At 38.5% G+C, this 16,980-nt stretch overlaps 1 protein-coding gene across 1 annotated transcript; it reads left to right on the top strand.

The window, feature by feature from the left end:
* Positions 1–25: 25 nt before the first annotated feature.
* Positions 26–15,522, top strand: LOC140164468 (uncharacterized). Its single transcript, XM_072187749.1, has 2 exons — positions 26–186; positions 14,424–15,522. Exon 2 carries the CDS (start codon positions 14,441–14,443, stop codon positions 15,371–15,373), a length of 933 nt encoding a protein of 310 aa, XP_072043850.1. The 5' UTR covers positions 26–186; positions 14,424–14,440; the 3' UTR covers positions 15,374–15,522.
* Positions 15,523–16,980: the final 1,458 nt, after the last annotated feature.

Below are 16,980 nucleotides of genomic sequence, written 5' to 3'. Positions count from 1 at the left end.
TGTCTTTTTAAAGACATTTCTTGTTTTTAGTAATAATCGTCATTAAAGGTCAAGTGTAAGCCCATCGTTTATTATGCTTCATCGGACCGAGGTTGTATTGTGTACGTGCGTCGTGGCTGTGTTATGTTCTTTTGATTGCAGGATTGCTATGTACAGGTCGCAACTACAATAAGAGAAGCTAAGAGAGTAAGTAAACCCTTTATAATATTAAAGTAATGCAGCCGTTATGCTGCGATCACATAGAAGTATACGGTATACGGTATTCGCTATACGAAATACGCTCATTCGATCAGGCTGAGAGTTCATATAGGAGTATACTATGTGAACTCAGCCTGATCGAATGAGGGTATTTCTACGGAAGTAACTAAGGGCCATGTGGGTTCGCTTTGTAACGCAAGAAGTCAGGATCTTGTGATCACAAATCCCGACTTCTTGTGTTCCTGACTTAGCCAGTTTGAAATAAAGACAAAGTAAAGATATCAAAATAAAGAAATAGTTAAGACAACTCAGGATCTCAAGAACTCATGAAATCTGTTCAATTTTTACGGCGTTGGTATTTTAATTGTAAGCACATCCACGTTAGTTATCTCGAGATCCTATTTTCTTGACTTAAAGTCAGGAACTCATGAACTCAAGCCACGCTTGAGTTCCTGACTTCTTGACTTCAAGTCAGGAACACAGGATCACGAGATCCTGACTTCATGACTTTAAAGTCAGGAACTCGTGAACTCAAGCCGCGCTTGAGTTCTTGAGTTCCTGACTTCATGATTTTAAAGTCAGGAACTCGTGAACACAAGCCGCGCTTGAGTTCACGACTTCCTGACTTTGAACTCAGGAACACAAGAACTCAAGCGCCGCTTGAGTTCACGACTTCCTGACTTTGAACTCAGGAACACAAGAACTCAAGCGCCGCTTGTGTTCACGACTTCCTGACTTTGAACTCAGGAACACAAGAACTCAAGCGCCGCTTGTGTTCACGACTTCCTGACTTTGAACTCAGGAAGTCACGAACACAAGAACTCAAGCACGGCTTGAGTTCGTGAGTTTGTGACTTTAGCACGTGTGTTGCTAGCGCCATCATTTGATATTATATGGATGCATTTAGGCTCTCTCAGCTGGTAGGTGACACCGAACTAAACTCGTCATATACTCGGATATCACTTATTAATTATTTATTTAATCTATTTTTTTTCATTTTAGCTTAATCATTGTTAATTTAGCAATTGTGTTTGTAATTGCAATTAGAAACGTTGTAATAAAACATGATTTTAAATATTTATAAATTAATTTTCTCTGAGGACTGGTGGTGTGTCTAATAATCAGGTAATGATGGTCGACGACGACGACGACGATAATGATGATGATGATGATAATCAATACACAAATGATAAAGAGAAATAAACATGCCTGGCATATATACTACGTGTATATTTATATTCTATTTTTAAGATGGACAAATTTGACCTCTTGGCTCCTTGCTTTTATGCATGGTAAAAGTCGGTTGGCCTTGAAGAAAATATATATATTACATGCTGTTCGAATTAAGAAGACATAGTCGGGTTGACCTTACAATGTTTGTACACTCATAAATTGACCTGTGAACGCATTGGATATAACACATCATACTCCACAACGTCAGGTTAACTTTCTTGTTAAATGGAGGCCTCGAGGTCACTGAACTGTGTCTTTGGAAATTATGTATTTTTTGGCTCGTAGCAAATGATAGTATAATGTGTATGCAAAATCATAGGTGAGCAGGGTAGATGACACGTGCTCTTTGTTCAAATATTACAAGTATTAAACATGATTGGCAAACATTAGCGTTTCATATTGCTTGCAACCACCCAGACAACCCCCTCCCCCCCAATTATTGTTAGAGCCAACACTATTATTGTCCGTCCCTGTCTCAGTATCAAAACAACATTGACTGGACTGTGAGGAGGGGAGTGAAGATTGCATAGTTAAAATTACTGAAATCCCTCATCACTGCCATCATCATCTTTTTTCATCACCACCATCATCTGACATCATCAGTATTATCCATTATCATCATCATCATCATCATCATCATCATCATCATTACCTGATAATACTAGACACATCATCACAGCAACGAATTTGGGCGATATTCGATACTGCAAACGATCATTTCTGGATCACTTTCGTTCATTTTTCGTTCATTCTTTAAATCAAAATACCGGGCAAGTATGTCGGTAAATGTGTCTATTTTATGTATTTTTTGTGCTAATTTTATTACAAAATATTTGATAACAATCCTAGTTGCACTCCCATTCGAGTATATGACAAGTTTAGTTCGGTGTCACCTACCAGCTGAGAGAGCCTAAATGCATCCATATAATATCAAATGATGGCGCTAGCAACACACGTGCTAAAGTCACAAACTCACGAACTCAAGCCGTGCTTGAGTTCTTGTGTTCGTGACTTCCTGAGTTCAAAGTCAGGAAGTCGTGAACACAAGCGGCGCTTGAGTTCTTGTGTTCCTGAGTTCAAAGTCAGGAAGTCGTGAACACAAGCGGCGCTTGAGTTCTTGTGTTCCTGAGTTCAAAGTCAGGAAGTCGTGAACTCAAGCGGCGCTTGAGTTCTTGTGTTCCTGAGTTCAAAGTCAGGAAGTCGTGAACTCAAGCGCGGCTTGTGTTCACGAGTTCCTGACTTTAAAGTCATGAAGTCAGGAACTCAAGAACTCAAGCGCGGCTTGAGTTCACGAGTTCTTGACTTTAAAGTCATGAAGTCAGGATCTCGTGATCCTGTGTTCCTGACTTGAAGTCAGGAAGTCAGGAAGTCAGGAACTCAAGCGTGGCTTGAGTTCATGAGTTCCTGACTTTAAGTCAAGAAAATAGGATCTCGAGATAACTAACGTGGATGTGCTTACAATTAAAATACCAACGCCGTAAAAATTGAACAGATTTCATGAGTTCTTGAGATCCTGAGTTGTCTTAACTATTTCTTTATTTTGATATCTTTACTTTGTCTTTATTTCAAACTGGCTAAGTCAGGAACACAAGAAGTCGGGATTTGTGATCACAAGATACTGACTTCTTGCGCTACAAAGCAACCCGCATGGCCCTTAGTTACTTCCGTATTTCGTATAGTGAATAGCGAGTATAGGTCAGTTTACCAATTTCTTCGTCTATTCAAATGCTTGTAACTTTACTACTTGAGGTCACATTGCCCCGGCACATTGCATTCAATGAGGTGTCATAATGGTTACGGTTCGCTATCTCTAAGGTTCGCTATCTCTAAGGTTCGCTATCTCTAAGGTTCGTTATCACTAATTACGAAAAAGGTCCGCTATCTCTAAGGTTCATTATCACTAATTTCGATTAGGGTTCGCTATACCTAAGATTCGTTATCACTAATTTTAAATAAGGTCCGCTATCTCTAATTTTAAAAAAGGTCCGCTATCACTAATTTATTGAAGGTTCGCTATCTCTAAGGTTCGCTATCACTAATTTTAATTAAGGTCCGCTATCTCTAATTTTAACAATCCCGGTATCCCTAAGGTTCGCTATCTCTAATTTCAAATAAGGTCCGCTATCTCTAAGGTTCGCTATCTCTAAGGTTCGCTATCTCTAAGGTTCGCTATCACTAATTTTAAATAAGGTTCGCTATCTCTAATTTCAAACAAGGTTCGCTATCTCTAATTTATAATAAGGTTCGCTATCTCTAATTTTAAATAAGGTTCGCTATATCTAATTTTAAATAAGGTTCGCTATCTCTAATTTTAAATAAGGTCCGCTATCTCTAAATTTAAATAAGGTTCGCTATCACTAATTTCAAATAAGGTTCGTTGTCTCTAATTCCAAATAGGGTTCGCTAACTCTAATTTTATATAAAGCCCGCTTCATATCTGTAATTGAAAATAAAATTCGCTATTTTAAAATAAAGCCCGCTATCTCTAATTAAAAATAAGGCCCGCTATAGGCCTAAGGTACATCTAATTTAAAATAGGACCCGTTATTTCTAATTTACTGTAAGGTTCGCTATGATCAGTAATTTTATTTTAATAAACATGATAAAGTTTGCAAGATCGCTAGTACGTATACTGGTCCGGTCCGAACAACCCAGAAAGAGATTTGAATAAGTTCACCGTCGCGTACCAGTATAGGCCTACAATTGATAGCCGATCGCGTTGCGCTCAGGTGTTGGGGATATACATGTATGTTGTGTCCCCCTAAGAAGTGAGAAACCTTTCCAAAATGAAGACCTAATTAAAGTCATTTGTTGGACCATTTTGGCACAAGTTTTTTTCTGTTATAATTGTAGGCCTATAAAATAATTGTGTTAAACATAAAGTACCGGGTGACAAAAACGAAATCGGCGACTTGTTTATCCACTATTGTCTATGCAGGGGGAGGTGTCTGAGGAAGTTAAAAATTGGAAAATTTTCCAAAATTTAGGAAATTAATTCCAATTGAAGCCATTTGATGCATCATAATTTATTCACCCTATTTTACTTGATCAAACCAGAGAATATCTTCTCTGATCCAGTGGCGTAGCTGCCTGGCGGGTGGTGGGGGCGGTGGGGGGGGGGGGGCAGGTGGGGCAATTGCCCCCCTGACAAAAATTGCTATTTGGGCCCCCGCCCCCTAGCGAAGGGAAAAAGGAGAGAGAGAGAGGAAAAAAGAGAAGGGGAAAAGAGAGGGGGGGTAGGGAGAGGAGGGGAAAAGAGATGGGGAATCCATACGATATGCAATACCATACGATTATTGTCAATAAGCCTGGCAAAAACAGTGGGCTGTGTACTGCCCTCTACGATAATCTATGCTAATTTTTTTTATTTGATTTGATTTGTTCGGGTTTTTGACAACCCTGGATAACACAAGAAAGCCTCTATTGAAGCTTATTTCCATTGGGTTCCATTTGAACACCGGGACGGGTTGGGAACAGTCAGGGGTTAACACCCTACTCTTTTCGAAACTGGCTGCGAAATACATATACAGGTATGGCTCTCTGCACACGGGACTGACGGCTTAACGTCCCCTCCGAAGGACGGAGTACTTTCATGATTCATTTACCCAATTCTAAATGAACCATGGGGGGGGGGGAGCGGAAGTCTGAATTTAATCTACAGAAGTTGCCAATTAATTTCAGACTTTTTTCCCTAAATCTACGTGCTAAATAGGGGGTCGCGTTTTAAGACATTAGTCGAGTTACCTCCAACTTTATAATAATATTGTTGATATCATAAATCAGAACAAAATTCCGCATATCTGAAAATGACACCACATTTTTAGGTTTAGGCCTACTTTTTAAGAAAATTAGCGCCAGATTTTCCCGTATTTAGACCCTACATCTGACTGCTAACCACGTTTTGAACTCGTATGTTCATGCGCACATAATCGTAAACATTGCTCAAATTTTCGCATTTTATTTTCAAATTTATAGAGATCACATTCACAAGAGCAGTAAAACACGATTTTATGCAAAGTTGGGACTATAGGCGTGATAAACTTTTGCTGGAAACTGCTTCACAATCATTAATTTTTGGGTTATTTTCTTTTATATATACTTTAGACACGCTGGCGAATTCAACGCATTAAAGTTGCTGATTTGCAATTTTCATGAAGATATCAATAGATGTTAGGAATAAAAGTACTATCATCAAAAATTGAAACACAAACAGGCCTATCCCACCCATCCAGCATCGGATTTAACCCGTTTTGTCCAATAAGCAAATGTGATATTTTTAATATAAATTCAACTTTGATTATTAGTACTAATTTGGAACACACTAAACATTGGTATAGATAGAGCAAACTAGAAACCTATATGAATTATTAAAAAAAACTTAATTTTTATGCAATTTAATCAAAATTGAAGGCCAAAACTTGAGTTTAAATTACAAAAAAAAATTAGTTAAAACAGCTAACAATAACATTGAAAGGTCTCTTTGTAATTTAAACACCAATAAACATTGTTTTCTATATTTTTAAACCCTTCTTTACTCATATTAAAAGGTTTCTAGCTTCTTCCAAAATCGGAGCTGTTATTAAATTGGAAATGAATGTAGGCCTATTCCCGGCAAACGCACATACATCGAAAAACCTGGTGGCGTCCATGCACGCGCTTGTGGATGTCCTCATTTTTTCACGTGCATTTTAAATAGATAAAGACACGAAAACGCATACCACCAAAAAAAAAAAACTTTCCACAGACTTTAGGTGCTAAATAGGGGTCGTCGCATTTTTAGGCCATACGTCGAGTTACTTCCATCTTTAAATATATCATTGATATCATCAAAATCAGAACAGGGGGCCTTTATGCAATTTATATCTTCCAAACAACATGTGATGGAAAGGAAAACAAGGATTTTTTCCCAACAAAAGGGGTCACTTTGGGGTCAGTGTCATTTGGAACATCCTACCATATAAAAGCAGTTACATCAATAACACATCAGGCTTCAGATTGGCAGCTTTACCAGCCATCCGAAGACCGCAGCCTCCTGCTTCCATCAACAGGTGGTAACTCCCACATCAAGTTTATAGTAGCAGGCCATGAAAATATGCATGACAAAATTCTCTATCTATTGACTACTTTATCTTGTAATTTAGTTTTAGTGTGTTTAAGAAACGGCTTTTTTTTTTAAGAGTTCGTGTACTTTATGTGTATATTTTCACCCGTATAAACTATTCAACTCGAGGGCGCCTTTCCCGCTTTATTTAAAATAACTTTTAAGTCAGAGATAGTGGGCTAATTTAAATTAGAAAGAGCGAACTTTATTGAAAATTAGAGATGTATAGTGGGCTTTATATAAAATTAGGAATAGCGGGCGCTATTTAAAATTAGAGATAGCGGACCTTATTTGAAATTAGAGATAGCGGACCTTATTTGAAATTAGAGATAGCGGACCTTATTTGAAATTAGAGATAGCGGACCTTATTTGAAATTAGAGATAGCGGACCTTTTTGAAATTAGAGATAGTGGACCTTTTTAACATTAGAGATAGCGGACCTTTTTTAAAATTAGAGATAGCGGACCTTATTTAAAATTAGTGATAACGAACCTTAGGTATAGCGAACCCTAGTCGAAATTAGTGATAACGAACCTTAGAGATAGCGAACCTTAATTAATTAGTGATAGCGAACCTTAGGTATAGCGAACCTTTATTGGAATTAGTGATAACGAACCTTAGAGATAGCGAACCTTCAATAAATTAGTGATAGCGGACCTTATTCAAAATTAGTGATAGCGAACCTTATTTTAAATTAGTGATAGCGAACCTTATTTTAAATTAGTGATATCGAGCCTTAGAACTAGCGAACCTTATTTTAAATTAGTGATATCGAACCTTAGAAGTAGCGGACCTTTTTTTAGGTATAGCGAACCTTTTTCTCTATTAGAGATAGCGGGATTCTGTCTCCATAGACTTTACACGTTAGTGATAGCGAACCTTAGAGATAGCGAACCTTAGAGATAGCGGACCTTAGAGATAGCGGGATGTCACCGTCATAATGTGCAGAATTAGATAGTGCATCTATTCAAAAAACAATGAATTTACCCACATATGGTTTAGTTTTAAAAATAGGACGGTATACGCTGCACTAAAATCGAACACGCGCGATTCCCACTATACTATACTATACGCCGGTATACGGCCTTTTCGAGTGCCCTCCTGTGACCCGGTACTATGAAATTACCTTGCTCGATTTAAGCTATACGCGTGCACCTGCAAAACGTGCACCGTATACCCGAATAGTATACTTAGATGTGATCGTAGCCTTATGTGACCCGGTATTATGAAATTGCCTTGCTCGATTTAAGCTATACGCGCGCACCTGCAAAACGTGCACCGTATACTTCTATGTGATCGCAGCCTTATAAACATGCATTTTGCTTCAGAACTATTCATCGTAGATTCGTATTCAAAATAATTTAACATAGAAAGAACTCCCTGGAAAGAACGATACACAGTGTCGACACCATGTAGATTTTTTCCCTGCAAATACTCCGTTGGTGAGCGACGGGCGACATCGCCTGGCTAATAATTAATTGGTACACCAGATATACTAAAAATCAATACCCGGCATCGATACACGTGAATGTGCTATGCACGATTTTGATATTCAGACGAAAATCTTTGGATACCGGAGTAGAAAATGATGAATATCGCCGTAAATGATTTCGTCTAAAGAAACCAGATGTGGTTTCTTGCACTTGAATATATGTGTTGAACAGATATGATAGTCGTTAGCTTGCGTCTTGAGAAAGATGCTTGTGTCTTGAACTCAAAAACTGACAATAATTCTAAATTTATATGTGCCGAATTATATAGCGCAGTGTATAGGCCAATCGTGGGTAGTCTAAAAGCATATGACCTATGGCGTACCATGCCGACTCACACACAGCGAGGTCAGTCACCGGGCAAATTGTCAGTAGCCTTAGTCAGATGTCCGTCGGCCCATTATGCGTATCAAACCTATTAAACAGGTCGGAACAAAATGGCCATGCGTGGCGGTGGATTCAACCTACCATGGCGATTTCTGCCATAAAGATATCGGGGCGATGACACTGTGCACCGAACGCAAGAAAAGGAGTCCTATCTGATTGGCTAGGAATCGATCGCTAGATCGCTCAGTGCTGAAGTACAAACTCAAAATGTATAGAGATGTATTCAATTCGATAAAAATCAATATTCTATTATTGACGCAGATAAAGAAAGTTGCATAGTGCATATAGACTTGTGATTTAATATTCTATACAGCACGTGGATTGAGCTTTATACGATTTTAATTCTCAAACAGTTGAATATATCACAATTTTAACGAACGATTTCAAAATGTTAACGTATAAAATGCAGTAAACTATATGCGTATAACGACAACAGCAATCGCCTATTAGGCTGCGATCACATAGAAGTATACGGTATTCGCTATACGAAATACGCTCATTCGATCAGGCTGAGTTCATGTAGGGTATACTATGTGAACTCAGCCTGATCGAATGAGCGTATTTCGTATAGGGAATAGCGAGTATAGGTCAGTTTACCAATTTTCGTCGTCTAATCAAATGCTTGTAACTTTACTTCTTGAGGTCACATTGCATTCAATGAGGTATCATAATGTGCAGAATTAAATAGTGCATCTATTAAAAAAATGAATTTACCCACATATGCTTTAGTTTTAAAATTAGGACGGTATACGCTGCACTAAAATCGAACACGCACGATTCCCACTATACTATACTAGAGAGATTGCGAAATTTACGTGAAACGTGACACGGGAACGCGAACGGCAAGCTACATTAGTCGAAAATCGGTTATTATGCCCTCTAGAGGGTGAAATCTATTGTGAATTGGTCAATCGTGGAATTACCGTAAGGCGATTACGTTGCGGTTGGTAGCAAAAAATGACGTTCCAAAATGACAAAAAAAACGCATTATAAAAAGCAGAAAAATGTTATGTTTATCATGTTATGAAACGAATCAAAGTATCCTAATAGAACAAGTAGAGTCCGACATGTAATAAAATCCATTTTGGGGGGTAAAATTTGATCTCGTATAGACAAGAAGAAGTGGACAAATTTCGATTTTTTCGACGCGAATTCGAACGGGTAGATTGCCTATTCATTTGTGTGTGGAAAATGCCGTCCAAAAATCAGCTTGCGAAGAGGCGTTTTAGGCAAGATTGTGTCGTGTTACGGCATAAATGCGGTATAATTGTCTGTTTGGGACGGGGAACAGAAGTTCGTGCAACGCTATTTTTCGCCTTGCTTTTTCGTTGTGCATTAAACAGCTGTCAAAGTGTTTTGCTTATGGATACTATTCAGCAAACTCCAAAATGTTTTTAAAACATGATAATGCATGTGTTTTTGGTTTTAGTAAAACGTTTTGATAACATATCGATGTATGTTTATATAAAAATCATGAAAACTCGTGTTATACTGAAAAAATAATACAACAACATTTCAAGCCAAAATTCGAAATGCTATAGTAAAATATCATTTGGCAAACATATTTAAGTGCCTATTGTGTTAGAACGTTTATCAGCAAGTTTAGAACAAAGGGTTTTTTGAATGTTATTAAAACTGTTAATGCCCTTGACCCTCACATAACCTTTAACCCGACATTTAACGTTTTCTGTAATATATTTGTGTTTGCTGGGTAGTAACTAGGCATATTAGATTATCTATTTTCATTTTGCTTTAGAAAGTAAACAGGGTATTATTTATATGATAATGGAGTTTGTTTCTTGTTATTCGAATAATATACACCAAGACTTCCTAGGCATCCAACACCAAACTCTGTTTAGATTATTTAGACAAATAGCATACACGTGTGAACATAGGCCTATACTCATTTTCTAATAGCATGGAATTAGTTGATAAAATCAGTATTTCAGTTGAAAATAATGAAACTACAGCAGGAATATTTTTAGATTTGTCTAAAGCCTTCGACACAATTGATCACAGCATTTTGTTATACAAGTTAGAGTATTATGTGTTCAGTGGAAATGTATTAAATTGGTTTACAGATTATTTGTACAATAGGAAACAATATGTATATTACAATTCATGTAAATCCAGCTATATGAGCATTTCGTGTGGTGTACCTCAGGGGTCGATTTTAGGCCCATTACTATTCATACTGTATGTTAATGATATTGTAAATACTACCTCTGTTCTAGAATTTGTTTTGTTTGCAGACGACACTACTATTACCTATTCACACCCAGATATTATATCTAAATTTGATCTCATTAACAAGGAACTAGAAGAGGTCAATAATTGGTTTAAAGCAAATAAGCTGTCTGTAAATGCAAGCAAGACAAATTACATGCTACTCGGTACAAGTCGTAAAACATGTATTTATAATGATAGTGTTAACATTGTATTGGATAACACGAATTTGGAAAGAGTTAAAAATACAAAATTTCTTGGAGTAACTATTGACGAGAACCTGACATGGAAAAATCATATCGATAACATTGCAAAAAACATGTCTAAGGGTATAGGAGTCATTAACAAAATTAAACATTTCGTACCTGAGCATATTCTATATTCATTATATTGTACACTGATACTTCCTTATGTTAATTACGGTATTATAGCATGGGGCAGCACTTGTAAAACATACTTAGATAAACTTTTCAAGCTGCAAAAGAGGGCACTTCGAATTGTATCAAATAGTCATTACCTAAGTCATTCCGCTCCTCTGTTTCAGAACTATAAAGTACTTAATGTCTACGATACCTATGATCTTGAATTAAGTACCTTTATGTATAAACATTTTACAAATCAACTTCCAGAAGCATTTCAAAAGTATTTTGTAAGGCAGAGTACTCTGCACAAGTACCACACGAGAAATAATGAAGATTACCAGGTTCCTAAATCTAAAACGAATTTCGCTCATAAAACCTTAAAAACAGCGGGCCCAATTAAGTGGAATTCACTTGAGAAACATATAAAGAATATCAAGACGATCAAGCATTTCAAAACCAAAGTGAAAGATAATATTATTCTTAATTACATTTAGTATTTTATCTAATTTCCTTGTACGGCTTAAAGTAATTTAATTGTGTATCGTATTATCTGTAATACAGTTAGTGTATAGTATTGAATTTATCACGGTAATTCTTTTTTGCATATTCTTGATCACAAAACAGGTTTTTTTGGTTTTTTGGTTAGGGTAAATGAGGGGGGTGGGTTGTGCATTGACATTTTGCGGTATATTTTGTTGTTGTTGTTATTTTGAAACTTTTTGTTGTTGCTAGGACAGGGGGTTCTTAATACAGGCCATCCGGCCTTCCGAGAACCTCCTCATTCAATGAATGTGTTTAATTGTTGTGCTGTTATATTTTATATTTGAATGAAATAAAGAAGAATGAATGAATGAATGAATGAATGAATAGCCCGCAAAACTCAAATATCGCTAATCTGGGCTGAATGCTTAGAGCATTATAGATACAGCCAGTCGTATTTGCATATCAATACCGAGGAAAGTAGTTCGATGAAAGAAGATAATCTTCTCTGGTTCGATGCACCCAAGGTGAATCAATGGGTGCTTCCTATTACCTTTAGATTATTTGTCTCAGCATAGCGCCATCATGATTGCAATTGCGTTTACACGTAGTCTTGGTACAGACTCTATGCGGCAATCACGAACATTCAACATACGAATGGAACGACGAGCGTTAGGACCGACACAAACTGGCTGTGTAGGAGGCTAGTTTGGATGTGAACGGGACTATGACGTTCTACCGCAAAATGCAGGAATCCGTAACCCGTATGGCGTTTGCAGTGAACGCCTCTCCGCAATCTCTCTACTATACGCAGGTATACGGCCTTTTCGAATAGTGCCCTCCTATGTGACCCGGTACTATGAAATTACCTTGCTCGATTTAAACTATACGCGTGCACCTGCAAAACGTGCACCGTATACCCGAATAGTATACTTGTATGTGATCGCAGCCTTAGTGTATTGAATTACAGTAGGGAGCGATCGTTATTTACGACCGGGGGAATGGGCGTTTTAGGGGAATCCGAATTTTTTTTGGGGGGTCTTGAGGGGGGGAACGCGAAATTTTCGTTGAACCAGGAATGTTAAGTTTTGAATGGAGAAATGCGGGAAAACAAGGGGGAATCCGAAAATTTTGAGCGGACGTGAGGGGGAACGCGAATTTTTTGTCGATATATTTCCCCCGCCGTAAATAATCGGTCCGTTAGTGTATTGAAAACAAAACCTGGGTTTTACCTGACAACAAATCGAATTTTCTTCTAATAGCAACATCATATGGGGTACTGATCATGCCAGGGGCGTAGCCAGCTTTCTTGGTCAGGGGGGGGGGCAAAATAAAATTTTGGGGGCACAGACGCAAAAAATTGCAGTTGCATCATACAATACATAGAGACTGTATGTCTTCGAGCTTCCCGAAAAGGGCCTTATTGGGATGATGTGCGCACGTAGCGCGAAAAAAATGGTATTTTACACTATTTTCGCCCATTAATCCGGCTAAAAAGGGGCTTTATTGTTACAATGTGGGCGCGTAGCGCGGAAAATTTTTGTATTTTACACTATATTTGGCCCTGAATTTTGCTAGAAAAGGGGCTCCTTGCCCTTTTTCTTTTCCTTTGCCCTCCTGATTTGCTCTTTCATTTTTTGTCAGAGGGGCACTTTTTTTCTTTTTTTTGTCAGGGGGGCACTCTGCCCCCCCCCCCCCCCGCTGGCTACGCTACTGGATCATGCGCAAATCGTAAAAAAGTGTAGAATAGAAACTCTGTGGTATCTCATATCGTGTAAATGGTATGCTTAGCCTGAGTCGGCCTATCTCGAACAAAATCGCCATGCGTAGCTTTTGAAAAACGAAAGGATTCGCCGTACTATCACGGCAATTTTTGACACGAAGATATAAGGATGATGACGCTGTGCGATGGTTTATTTACGCTCATTTTGATACCCGTTTTATACAAACGCTTTCCCCCTCTGAATCTGATGCTTGCCAAAATATCTTTGCCCCAGCTAGCCAGGGTACAAATAGATCACCCCAGGGGGTATGCAAATTATTATTGCACCACCTCTTAATTAATAATAGGCACGAGAGCATGAATTGGTTGCGCTCCAGCAGGGCCGTCCCGTTCCGGCTGCGATCTAATTTTAGCGGAGCCCGGCGAAGCCAACTCAAGGTTGGCCCTGCTACCTGCGTTCGACTGCGCTTATAGTGTGTTGTTATCACCTATCCAAGACCCAGTAAATTAGATCTAAGGTATAAATGGCTTCATTGTGCAAATAATAAATTAGCCCAGAGAAACCACAAATCCTAGGAACAGTGGTTAGTATTGTACAGTAAATAAGCAAACCACATTATTTAGGCCTACCCATATCCTTATTCGACCTAACCAGCTAACGCCAAATGGTCCGCTCTGGCTGCAACCTTCAAAATGCATTGTACAGGGCCGGATTTACCATTGGGCCAGATGGGCCCGGGCCCAGGGCCCACAAATTATGGGGGCCCCCAAATTGTCTTACGCGTTTTATTTTTCCTCAAAAACACCATATATCTTGAGCTAAATCGGGTAAAATTGCGAACTTTTGCGCGCTTCACTCGCACTGGCCCTTTATAGCAAAACTTACCTTCATTTTGAGCTAAAATAGTCTGAAATTAAAAATTTTCACGCGCTTCGCGCGCAAATGTATTCATAAAAAATATATTCGTCTCCCTCTAAATTGTATATTGTTCCCTCCGCTATCGATCTTATACGTAAACCAAAACATGGCCACTTCAGTGCACATGACTTCCTCACTATGCTCACGGTGAGTTATCTTGCTTTGGCGAGAGTGTCCTTTCTTCTTTTCCTTGATCTTGAAATACGTTTCTATATTTTCTTTCCTGCCTGGCTTGAGAATTTTGATTGAACCCGGTCCCATCAGGATGTAAAAGTGTTAAAGTACTTTTTTCATTTCATTACAGAGTTCATTTCGTTTAAGATGGCAGCCGAGAGCAGCAGTACAAATCAAGTGAGAGTGATGTTATGGTCGCCACCCAGATGTCTTTCTACCGTATTCCAGAAATGTATGAGCTACGTAGATGGCATCCAGATAATCAACGAACCGTATCAGAGTGCTGGAGCAAATAACCCTGAGCTAATGAAACAACTCACCGAAGGTCAAGGACCAGAATCACAAGTACAAGTACAAGAAAGCTTTGACAAGTTTATGGCTACTATAGAACAACAAGAACTGGGCGGAAATCTTCAAGAAGCCGGTTGGGATGACTCTGTCTGCACTCCTGCCTGGGTGAAGAATCTCCTAGAAGGACAGTTTCCAGGAAAGAAAGTTGTGTTCGCAAAAGATCTCATCTTTGGTATCCGAGGACAGTTTCATATGATTCCAAAAGGGTACAAGCATACCTTTATCATACGAAATCCGACAAAGATGGTGATATCATGCAGGAGGAATTACGAAATGATGTTTCCTGTGCCGGAAGGACACCAGTTTAACTTGCTGATGTTGCCGCCGCTGTTCAGAGAATTTTACCAGCCTCTGCTACAGCTGATAGAATATTTGAAAGAAAATAAAGAACAAACTGGAGACCCGATCATCATCGACGCTGATGATCTTCAGAACCACCCTGCTTCAATCGTTCGTCAATATTGTGACGCAGTTGGCATACCATACAATGATAGCCTTCTGGAGTGGCCTGCTGGCAATGAGTGCGTCAAGAAGAACTGGTTGGTATCCAAGATGATGCTGCAAGGAGATCGCATAATTGGCTATTACGCAGCCGCGTTTGCGAGTACCAAGTTCCTACCGTCAAAGCCTTTGCCCCCTGAGAATGAGATACCGGCTGATGTCGTAGAGGTTGCGAAATTAGAGGAGCCGTTCTACAAAAAGCTTTATGATATGCGTATAAAACCATAGAAAAACGTTTAATTAAAATAATGAATAATTATTCTCAGTCATCCAGTCTTTAAATCCAGTCACCCTATTGTACGATCTTATTATAGGATTTTTTTTTCAAACCTGAATTTTTGACATATAGGACTATTTGTAACCTTTATACATGTCCCAACTTAGGGGAGAGCGGGGAGTGTTCGCCCTATTTTTTTCTGACCAGCCTAGCGATGTCAATTTTAAGGTTAGGGATGACCTGATTAGCCCACGTGAAAGCCCTATGTCTTAGCTATATACGGCCACAATCCCAGACCTATAGGCCTTACAATAGCAACAGGATAGAGCAAACAAAAAGTTTTTGCAAAGTGGCGAACTTGCCCCATATTGGGGCAGGTTCGCCCATATATGGGGTAAGTTCACCCTAATCACAAAAAAGGTTTAAATATTGCATAACAATAACATATTCAATGCAAACATTTAGCAAGAGTATACAGGGCATTCATTCTCTTCTGGGGAGTCACTAAATTTGTTGCAGGGGTCGGGTCAGGGTAAAATGTAGGGGTCCAAAGTGAGCTTAAACGTATCATGTTTACAACTTCGGGGAGAAATGGATTAGGACATAAACTGTGGTATGAGTAATACTGATATCACATAACTTTAAAAAAACATGTTTTTCAGTAGTTTTACCTTGTTTAATTATCAATATTTTGCATAATACGCTGATGGGGCAAGTTCGCCCTCCAGTTTGGGGTAAGTCCGCCCGGGGAAGATATAGGGCGAACATGCCCCATCCTCAAAAGGGCGAACGAGCCCTTGTGCACATTTTGTATTTTCTTCAGGGTATGCAAAACACAAATCGAATAAGGAGATTATAACTGCATTAAATCTTTGACAAATCCCATATGTTCCCAATACAGATTTCCATTAAAACCATCTGTATTTATGTATCAATGATAATACAACATTATGAATGCAAGAAAAAATTACGTTTTGGTGTAATTTTTTTGTTTTGGCTGCAGTTCGATGAACACGTTCCTATATGTCGCGTAGCTAATATGAGAAGTTTATAATGACCTATGTCACCTAATTTTGCCATCACCAAATTCCCTGATAGCCGTAGTGCTGAGAAACAAGGGGTGGGCGAACCTGCCCCTAGGGCGAACACTCCCCGCTCTCCCCTACACCTAAATGGAATCAGCCAAAATTGTTTTCATGTGTATGTCAACAGAGCAAGTTTCACATAATGTCATAATTATGACACCCAGTTCATATAACTCCGTATTGCAGTTTCCTTCACATAACCTGTTAATTCAGCTTAAAATGGACAGAAAGCATTCCCGGCAGTAACGGCAGTTATGTACTTATTATTCAGCATTTTGGGTCAAGAATATAACAAAATTAAAATTGGGCGGAAATCGTATATTTTGGCTTTAAAATCATAAAGTTTCCCAAAAGACTATAATTGTTTAGGTCTTTTATGAAATTTCATGTATATATATATCTTCAATATGAAGGTCCAAATTTTCAATTGATGGTCGGCTTTTCAACCCAGCTATACACTACACTTTAAGTACTTTTATCATTATATTTATAAGATTTACTTGGAGCACAGTTAAATGTCAAAAATATCAATT

This window comes from Amphiura filiformis, chromosome 11 (assembly GCF_039555335.1).
Source record: "Amphiura filiformis chromosome 11, Afil_fr2py, whole genome shotgun sequence".
Classification (NCBI taxonomy): Eukaryota; Metazoa; Echinodermata; class Ophiuroidea; order Amphilepidida; family Amphiuridae; genus Amphiura; species Amphiura filiformis.
Note: the sequence above shows the minus strand (reverse complement) of the source record. Positions and strands in the feature narration are given on the sequence as shown.